A 10,392-nucleotide genomic window follows, 5' to 3' on the forward strand; every position below is an offset into this window, starting at 1 on the left:
ACAATTGCTAAACAGGAGCCATCAACCATACATAAACCAGGAATCAGAGCATTAATTCTGTCTCAGTAATCGACCATCAGCAAACTGACAACAGATGACACAATGAAAACAGAAAAATCTACAAAACAACACCTGCTCCTGCAAAAAGGAATTTTTTCCCTCAAACTTAACATGTCAGAAACTGCTCCAAAAGTTAAGCAGCTGAGCAAAGGATCCCAGCCATTGCCATACATTCTGCATTGAGTTGTTTACTGCCAATTAAAACACTTTCAGTTTCTGGAAGAGCCCCACATCAAGTTCTGCATTAAACTGCTCAGGACATGTTGTCCAAGGAATGAACAGGAAGTGGATGTTTTCCTTTGAGGCAAACACACGGCGCCAGCTACTGGGTTTCAGTTTCAATAGATGCCAGCTTGATATTTTGAATTCTCTGCATGATCTGAAGAAACAATAAGTAAAAACCCCTGCAACAATAATAAATGTGAATTCTCAAAGCTCAGGTTGTACTGTACCAGGAAGAGATGAGAGAATAAACAGGAAGATGAGTGTATCTCCCAAAGATTATTGCTATGGTTAAAAATTCCCTGAATTTAAGTGCTTTAATTGGGGCTTAGCACCATAAGCAGGAATTACCTCTCCAGAAACTGAACAAAAGATATGTCCAAGGCAAAATCAAGTGTTCTATCAAATCCAAAGCAATGAAGCTTAGCTTCTAAACAGGTTTTCCTATAAGATTAACAGCCGTTATTTTCCTGTGCACAGCGAATTTACATTTTCTTCATTCAGCAATGTATAAAAAGATATGAAATGTCAAAAGCAGCATTAATGAGTTCTAGAAGTTTTGTGCCTTCATGCAGAGTTTTGTTGACATGATGAAGCAGTTGGTGATTGGAGTCATGCAAAAACAAAACACGGAAGCAAAAAACTAGATCAGAAAAGCTTTTTTACATCCATAAAATAAATGCTGCTTTCCAAGCAGTATATACTTAAAAATATATGCATTATCAACTACTGAATGGCCTCTAAACCAATTATACACACTTGGAATATTCAACTTCACTGTAATACTTTCCTTGAAACTTATAAATATTGGTTTTGCACTTTTTAATTTGTAATAATCCTCCTACAAAAGTTAAGCTATTTTCTCCAGGAATTACTGTTGAAAATGCTTTAGTAAATAGAGTCTATTGACTTGTCACAGAAATGGAACTAAACTGTATCTCATGTTATACTCTAATTAGAGGAGGCCCTATTTTGAAAGTAATTATATTTACTGTCATTATGCCCAAGATACATTTAAATAACAGACAATTACTGTTTTTATCACGAGCCAAATTAAAGTTTTTTAAACTATGCTAAATATCCATGACTTTAGCCAAGAAACAGTTAACACCATTACTGAAGTTATTGAGAAGTCAGCAATCCAAGAAATAAAGATTCTCACAAATGCCTCACTTGAGTACAAAGGCTTCTGTGGGGTTTTTTGTGAGTTTGTTTGATTTTTCTTAATACAGGGCACAAACAGAAATGCAGATCTCACCTCACAGGAACTCTCCTGGCCTCTTTTTTATTGGACTCGAAATCTTCTACTTTCAATTGCATTACCTGAATCAAGCACTGGAAATATTTTTGAGCAAACAGAAAAATACTTTTTAAACATTTATTGCCTATGGTATTTGCTTTCATAGTGTCATTAACAAATCAGTTTAAATGAGAGATGCTGATGGTAACTGTTCTATGGACAGCTCTCTGTCTATTGTCTCAAATGGCCTAACAGCTCATCTTTCCTGCTTGAAGCTAATCACTAATTTATAGGTCACAAGTGTGTTAAAAAGCAAGTTCATAAATGACCAGAGTTTGGGAAAAGAAAGAATCAGTCATCCAACAATAATTATCAAGACTTGATCTTAGCTCATCAGAAACTCTGAGCACACAATTTTGTTGTATAAAGTGACTCAGAACATTCTCTGAACTTTGGCTGGAAGTGTGACAGGGCAATCTCCAGAACACCTATCTAGTGATGTTTTGGTCTGCTCAGCTCATTAGCCACAGCATGCAATTACTCTCTTTGATTTCCAAAGCATAGCTGAAGGCTAAGGAAAAGGATTTCACCATTTCCCTTCTGGCCTGTAACCACTGAGGAAGGCAGCAATGTCTGTAAGCAAAGACAAAACTGCAGACCATATTCTAATTCTTGGTGCAGCAAGAAAGACACAAAAATTCTTTCTTTGAAGAAATGCAATGCCCTTGGCAAACATATCTGAACTGAGGTACAGAATTACACTGCATAAGAAATACTAATAAAGAATGTAAAAATGGGCAAAGTGCTAAGAGCACCAAATCCCAACTCCCTCAAGCTACTTCAAAACCATATTCATGTGCATTATGAGTTTTCAAGACCATATTTTTCTTTCCCTTCCTACTCTCCCTCATCAGAATTTCAGTTGCTTTTGGGAAAACAAATTATTTGCTACCCTAGTCTTTATTAAAAAGAGAAAAAAACAAAACCAACCCCCCCCAAAAAAACCAAAACAAAAAAACACACAAAACACACATAAGTACATTCCAATCAAACAGAGAATTAAGACAAACACTGTAGCTTGTTCAATAGGACTTATTAGTACTGACTGCATTCCAAGTCAAAATAGCAACACTACAGATAGCAGGTTCCTTAACCATTTAAATGAAGGTATTGTTTCCTTCCCCATCTGTGCCCTGTGACTGTAGAATTTGCCATCACTGGTCACAATCAACATAGGCTTTAACACCAGTACACTACAAAAAGAAGTCAATCTCCTACCCAGCACCCAATAAAAGTTTAAAATTCACTTTAATACAAGCTGTACTGATTTGTACCTACCCCTCCTCATAATGAGCTAAAGCAGAAGAACATCTAATTGTTCGAAACTGCTGAAACTGCAACTTGTAAGAAAAACAACTGTTGTATAACCAACTGGTCAGTTATTGGCACTTATTAATTCCAGCTCATGCTTTTGTCCTAGCAATAGATCTGTCTATGGAAATGACAACTGCTTCTTTCCACAGAATTGTACTGGGAAATCCAACATTCATTTTATTATGGAGGGGATGAAAAATTAGGGATAATTTAACACAAACTTTCAACTTGAGAAGTGGGAAAGTTAGGTAGAAAGAAGCAACTTTGCTCACACTTTTGTGTGGACACATATTCAGAAGTTCAAACAAGCATTAACATGAAACCATAAAAAACATGCTAAATTCAACTGATGCTTCACATAAAACTGGATCCCCATGACTTCAGCAATACAATTATATACATCCCCTGGTTTTCTGCATCTTTCCTCAATTTTCTCTTCTGACCTTTAATCAGCCATAAAAATTCTTGGACATGAGAACCCTCAGTTCACAATGTTCTCCTTGAACTTAAGTAGAATATTTGATCTTCAAATCCTGATATATTACCAGCTGAGCCTGTGGTCCTTCAGAAAAACCACACAGAAGTTGTTTGGTCTATTGAGAACTATCCAAAGGAATCCTCATTTATGCATTTTGACACTGCTGCGAGATCCACTCATTCAGGATTTTTTACTTATCTGGCCTGCATGAGTCACCAATGCCATGGTACCCAAGTCAACATTCACTGCACAATCTTCACATCTAAGTCAACTTTCCACATATTATTCCAAATGGATACAGATCCATACCACTGCAGAACTGTTCTCTTGGAGTTTTAGAAAGCTTAGCTCATCTCCTGTAAGCCTTCTGTTGAAGTCAAAATTAGCTAACTGAGCTAGGCTTGAAAAACAAGGATTTAATAAAGATAAAACTGACACAAGAGGGAAAACTGTGGTTAGAGTAAAGGAGGGCAGAAAGAAGAAGAGCAGTAGTAGAATTAAGTATTTTCCTCACACCACCAAATTCTCTGCTTGTTATTCATAACCTATTCCCAACTTTGACTGTCATACTTAGGAATGCATATGCTGTATACCACAAACTTGGACAAAACAGGATATATTTCAGAGATAAAATTTGCTTTCAATTTAGGGAATGGAATACATTAGTACATCAGCAAAAAGAAAAAAGATTAAATTCAATGTTTTATTATCTGGTCTTAATAACTACTTTTTGCAGCAAGCACCCATGAGGCACAGGACAAATCAGCACAGTAAGAACAGCCCAGACAGAATCAAGTAAGTAAGTAAGTAAGTAAGTAAGTACTTAACTTGGGTTTTAAGCATAGAAAGGTCAATTATGAATCACTTAGGCAGTATGTTAAAGCCACCAAGATTTTCAGAGCACAGACACGAACTCAATGAATAAAATCACCATAGCCTGACATCAACATCCCAAAGAAAATATTACATTTAGCAGTTCCAGATTCATGATCATTCAAATGATCACAGCTGGAATGAGCTCTATTTACATTTCAAATTGAAATGGCTGAAGAATCAGTTCTATCTGTACCTTCACAAAAAAAAAGGGAGATTTGAGAATCCTGGGATGTTCATTCAGTCAGTGAGTCACACATTCCATCACAATGCCAGGTTTGCAGGCAAGTTTGGTACTCCATGCTGCTCCTGTGAACTACTTAAGAACTGATGCACAAACTATTAATATCTTTGAATAATTCTTTGCCACATATTCTCAGACTCTCTTGGATCAGACTGGGGAAATTAATTAGCCATCCTGAAGAGGTGGTTTGCAACAACCTCATTGATTTTATTGTGCACACTACCAAGAAGTGGCAGCTGTGCTGTGTTTTTCTGAAAGTTTTTCTAGTACATTGCTGGGATTTTGGTTAAGAGCAACTCCACCATGAAAATGGAACCTGCTAATGGCAGGTTACAGTAGCAAACAATTATCTTGTTCCATAAAAGAAGGATTTAGGTCATCATGTTAAAATTTGCAAAATGTAAATTGAACACCAAGTTTAATTAGAACTATGCAGTAAAACAAAATTATCTTTACCAATCACACTTCAGCAGACTCAACAGTAATCAAGTGGAAAATAACACAACCGCTAGAATCTGCAGATGAAGACAAACCCTCATAGTAAAAGTGCTGGCAAAACACTGGGGAGTTACAGAGATTCCAAGGGAGTTACAGAGATATCCAAGAGGCCCCAGAGGGAATAAGCTCAGTCCAGCAGCTCCCAGATCAGGGCTAGCTCTGATATGCTCCTGGACAAGCCAGGGAGGTAGAGCTGCCCTGCACTGTAATCCAGACAGGCTTCCAGGCTGTCACTCAAGAGCAGGAAACCTGTTACCTGACCAGAGGCAATTCAGGTATCAATGCAGCCATAATAAGAATGTGCACTTCAGCATTCAGCATGATGAGATAAGGGGAATTTCAATGTATCCATTATATGCCTTATCTGTAAATCAAGTAATCCTCTCATATATAGCAACCATTTAAGCACACACTTTCATTTAGTTTGTAACTGAAGGTGTAATAGTCATTGGAACGGACACTGAAGAGAACAGAGGTTATCCCCAAGAATTAGAAACTATTTATTACTCCATGTTAATCTCTCTTCTTTCAGATATGTTTGTCTCTTCTCTTTTTCACAACACTTAACTATACCCCTGACTACTGCTTCTTGTTCAAAAAGGTACTTCTAGACAATTTTTTTAATTTTAGCCTCCACAGTTAGTTTAGCAATAGTCAAGTTTTATGCATTTCTCAAGACGTATTCAAACTTCACTATATCCCAAAGAACTGCAAATTGCAGCATCACAGTTTTGTCAGGAACACACAGGTGGTCACTGTTGTCTAGATGAATAATTGGAGGTCCTCCAGGAATCTGGTTTTGTTTGTTTTGTTATTTAAAAAAACAAGACTCCACACCAGAAATGCCTATGAGGCCGCTTTCTACAGACATCCATTTCACATCCTACCATAACTTCAACCTCCAAGTCCTCTGAGCAGCAAAAATCTGGTGCTTCCAGCTTTTTTGCCTGTTCTATCTTCTTATGGTATTAGGTTAGTTGATTTACCAAACTTAAATGTAAGCAGTGGTAGGTTTAGGAAACGATGTAAGTGATTAAATCAGCTCATGGAAGTGGGAAATTCTCAGTTAAGCTATGGGAGACGAAATTACTTCAGAACAAACATTTACTGAAGCCTCTCCTACAAATGTAAGTTTATCTTTCCAAAAACTTTATGCCTAGTGAATAAAAGAAATTGTACTTCGCCTCAGAAATCTACTGCTGATTGGAAATGCTATGTGCACATGCTAATAGAGAAGTCCTTTCTAAGCAAATGCAGTTTATCCAATTCCACTGGGGAAGAAGGTTAAAGAAAAGGAAAAAGAGCAAACACTATTCATATTAAGAAATTCTGTAGGCTTAATACAACTTGCTCTTCTTCTAACTAGTACTTTTTAACCCACTCCCTACTTTGAGGGAGGTAAATTTCTTTCAGCTGCGTGGGTCCTCCTCACCCATTGAACTGCACATTTGATTCAGTTGTTCCCATGGAAGTTTCTGCTTTCTTGAGGAATTTTAAAAATTTGAGTGGATGTACGTGGGAAGAGTGCAGAATTCCTTCAATCCCTTAGATTCCTGTAGGCATCTCTGAAGCTAACATATGCTGGCTATATTAAAAAGGAAGACATCAAAGAAAGCAAACAGTAAAAACTACTTTTTAATCTAGTCATCATAAAAATAGCTGACACTGTACTTGCTGGCATAACACACTAGATACACTATTCCAGGAGAAATTTACATTTACCAGGAGAAATTTACATTTACCATAAAGAAAAAGTTGACACTGTTGTAAGTTGAGAAATGTAGACACTAATATCACGTCTCTTAAAAAACAGAAATAAGACTTACATGGCTTTTTAAAATATAAAAAAAAATCTTTCATATTTTAATCAAATAGAAGTCACCAGTATCTTTCAAATACAGACTGGCAACACTGAGATCTCTTTTGCTAAGCAACAAAGCAGTATCACTTGGCATTGTCTGTCTCATTGGCACCCCTCAGAACTACTCTTTCTGTGAAAAGTTTTTTTCTTGAAGACAGTACCTTCAGGAGAATGCAAAATCCCTATGTAGAAAAACATGTAATGCAAATGGAGACCCTTGCTTCTGATCCTGTATCCTTTCTTTGTCCAGGAATTGTTGAAGTGGCAGAAACATTCACATTCTTCTTGGTACTTACTAGCCAAACCTCAGATTAAAAAAAAACCAACTTATGACTCCACAGACAGAACCTCCACAGCTTATTACACACAAGTGAAGAAAAGTCCAGTCTGATTAGGGGGGGTTCAATTCCTACAGTCCCACTGATAGCATCCATTTATATTATTATTTTTGGAGCACCCAGGGTCACCTAGTTTGCATTTCAAGCCCTGCCATTCAGATATGAAACAAAATCAGAGGTCAAACCCTTCATGTGGTAATTGGTGGCAAAACTGCAAGAGCATAGTTAAAGGCTGTATTGTTTCCAAACAAATAATGAGGAAACAAGACTAGAACAAGAAACAAAACAAATGAGAAGCTGGGAAACAAAAGTTTCAGGAAGAGGGACAAGGAAGAATTTTATGAAGATGCAGACTGTAAGATATGTGACTGCCTCCCCCATTCCAGGGAGAGGAAATTTATGCCACTGCAAAGTTTATATAAGTAAAATTCCTGAACATTAAATCATACTTAGAGCAGGAAAGCAGCAGGGAGCAGAAGCCATGTAACTGATAAGGAAGAAAGTCAGAAAGAACATAGAGCACAGAACAGATACTTTCTTGAGAACTCTAACTACCAAAGCATGATTTGCCTTCACATATTTCATTAATCTCAGAAGTGAGAATGTGAAGTTCCAGCTGAGGCTTCTCCTACATTCAGATGTTTACAGAGTTCTGTTGCCCCTCCTCAACGTGCATTTCCTGTGATACAGTAAAACTAAACTCATTCTTGTACTCTTCCCTTCCCTGAAGGCACCCCCTCTATTTCATTTACCTTACCAAAACCGACCGACCTGCACCTCTGTGAAACTTACAAAAAATCAGACAGAAAAAAAAATGTACAAACCACTATGAAGGATAAGGATCAGTCAAGACTTGCTTATATAAGCTTTGTTTCCACAGGAAGACAGCCTAGGAGTTTACTAGCCCACTAGTCTGTCAAGGAAACAAAAAGGACTGAAAGGACATTTGACTTCTTGTAGGTTGTTTAACAACTGAAGTCACAATACATACTTGGAAGTGTGAGAAAAGTATGAATAAGATTAGATCACAAACCAACAGAAAACACCCAGAGTTGATTCAACTTCTACATCACAAGCAGTTCTACAATGTGAGAGTACTCAAGGATTGCAGGTTCCTTTTACAGTAATCATCTAACTCCAGTGAGTATCTCTCTTTTGAGGATGTCTGCCTCATTAGTGCAGTTAGATCACAGACTTCAGCCTCTTTACTGCAGCAGCGTCAAACCTCTTTGAGTAGCAGATGGAACCAAGTATTTGACTGGGCACTGAAGCAGATGAGGAGTGATCACATAAATCCATTTCCTACACGAGTTGCAGTGACACTCAGGAATAGTGGGAATACAGAAAAAACTTTCTAATTAGCACTGCAGTGAACTTGTAGATAGAAAACTGAACCAAGACAATGCCACAGCCTTAAAGCTTTTGCCTCAGCAAAAGATACACAAGGAACCAATAATTATTAGCATGCAGTGAATTTTCTAGACACAGAAACCATTTAAAAGCAGGAGGAAAATCCAAATATGCTGCTGACACACACTGCAAGTCCCCAAATCTGCAAAGATATTAGACATACCAATGTATTACCCAACTTTATTACACATACACAGGTACACAACCCTTAGCAAACAGCTGAAGTGGGGTAATTACATTGTTCCCAGTTATTTCCTCTAAACTTTATAGGCAGAGCATGTGAGTGCACAGCCACTTTGATGCAAAGTCCAGAAGCTTAGCTGGAACTGTCAGAGGAGACTATTCAGGCTAAGCTGTTGGACTTTGTACTAAAGCAGCTGGAAGTACTTGCACACTTTTCTTTCTGCCAGGAGCACTACGAGTTTGAAAGTTGACAACTGGAGTAGAAAGAACCTAAATCATCACGGCAAGTTGTGTCAGCATGTGTCAAGCTCCCAAAGACAATCATTAACTTGTTTGGAGATCAAAATAATTACAGGTAAATTAGATGTACACCTCTGCTCTGATGTAACAGCTCGCAGACAATCTTCCTGAACAGTAAGGATTCACTGAAGCAGGATGTTGCCTTTGTGTACTTTTTCCCACAAACCTCAGTGACAAGAGAAGGCGAATGAGGACAGAATGCAGGTTTCCAACCCTGCCATGTACCTGAGGAGTGCTCAGCCATCACACAGGTGTCCGCTGTTCCCGAGCACTCGCCCTGACTAGTTATCAACACACTTCCCAGAAGGTTAATGAATTAAGCCTCAGCACACCCGGTGGCTTAGCATCACCCTATTAAGGATGAGCCCTGAGGCACAGAGGGGAAGGATAACCAAACCCAGGCCACAAATCCACACAAGATCAGGGACCGGGATCCTGCCTGTCAATCCATTAAGTTTCCGTGGTGACACGGAATGACTCCACCGGCATAAGCGAGGGGCTGCCGGGGCAGGAGAGAAGGAGGAAGCCGAGGAACCGAGAGGCCCCGAGGAGGGGGAGGGGGCCCCGGGCTCCGCGCGGAGCTCAGCCCACGGCCGCGGAGCTCAGCCCGTACCCGCCCAGGCCGCGGCTCCCGCCGCCCCGGGCCCATCCGGAGGGCTGCGCGCACATCCATCCCTCCCCTCCCTCCTCCGCCCGCGCCGCCGCCTCCGCCTCCTACCTTGGCCACGTAGTCCTTCACCTCATCCAAGTCTCCGTTTTTGAGGGCCCACATGAACTCCTTGTCGGACATCGCGGCCGCCGGGCGGGGGGACGCGGGCGGGCGAGGCGGCGAGGGGCCGGCGGCAGCTGCCGGGAGCGCGGGCGGCGGCGCGGGCGGCGGGAGCCCCTCCCCGGCTGCCGGGCGGGGCGGGGCCGGGCTCGGCGCAGCGCGGGAAGGCGCGCGGGCAGCGCGGGGCGGGGCCGGGCCGGGCACGAGGCAGCGCGGGCGGTCCCGCCGGGCCGAGGAGCGGCTTCACTCGCGCGCGGCCGCGCTTCCGCTTCCGGTTCCTGTGCCCGGCCCCCGCTCCGCCGCGACGCCCACGCGGGACGGCGGCACACGGGGCGCAGGGCGCATGCGCGCGCCGCCGGCGTCCCCGAGTTCCCCGGGATACCGCGGGGGGAAAGGGAGGGCGAGCAGGGAGGGCTGCGCATGCGCCCTGAGCCCCGCCCGGGCCCCGCGGTTGCCATGGAAACGCGGCCTAGGCCGGGCCCGCCGGGACCGAGCCGTGCCGAGCTGGGCCGGGATGCGAGATCCGCCCTCACAGCCTGTTC

The 10,392-nt window shown here is 41.3% G+C and overlaps 1 protein-coding gene across 1 annotated transcript in view; it reads right to left on the minus strand.

Annotated features, from left to right (window-relative positions):
- Window positions 1-10,103, minus strand: part of MTPN (myotrophin) — a 31,289-nt gene extending 21,186 nt beyond the window's left edge. The window contains exon 1 of the mRNA XM_054631606.2: window positions 9,800-10,103. Within this exon, the coding sequence (XP_054487581.1) occupies window positions 9,800-9,871 (72 nt within the window). The 5' untranslated portion in view covers window positions 9,872-10,103. The remainder of the gene's footprint in view (window positions 1-9,799) is intronic.
- Window positions 10,104-10,392: the final 289 nt, after the last annotated feature.

The sequence above is a fragment of the Agelaius phoeniceus genome, chromosome 5 (genome assembly GCF_051311805.1).
Source record: "Agelaius phoeniceus isolate bAgePho1 chromosome 5, bAgePho1.hap1, whole genome shotgun sequence".
Classification (NCBI taxonomy): Eukaryota; Metazoa; Chordata; class Aves; order Passeriformes; family Icteridae; genus Agelaius; species Agelaius phoeniceus.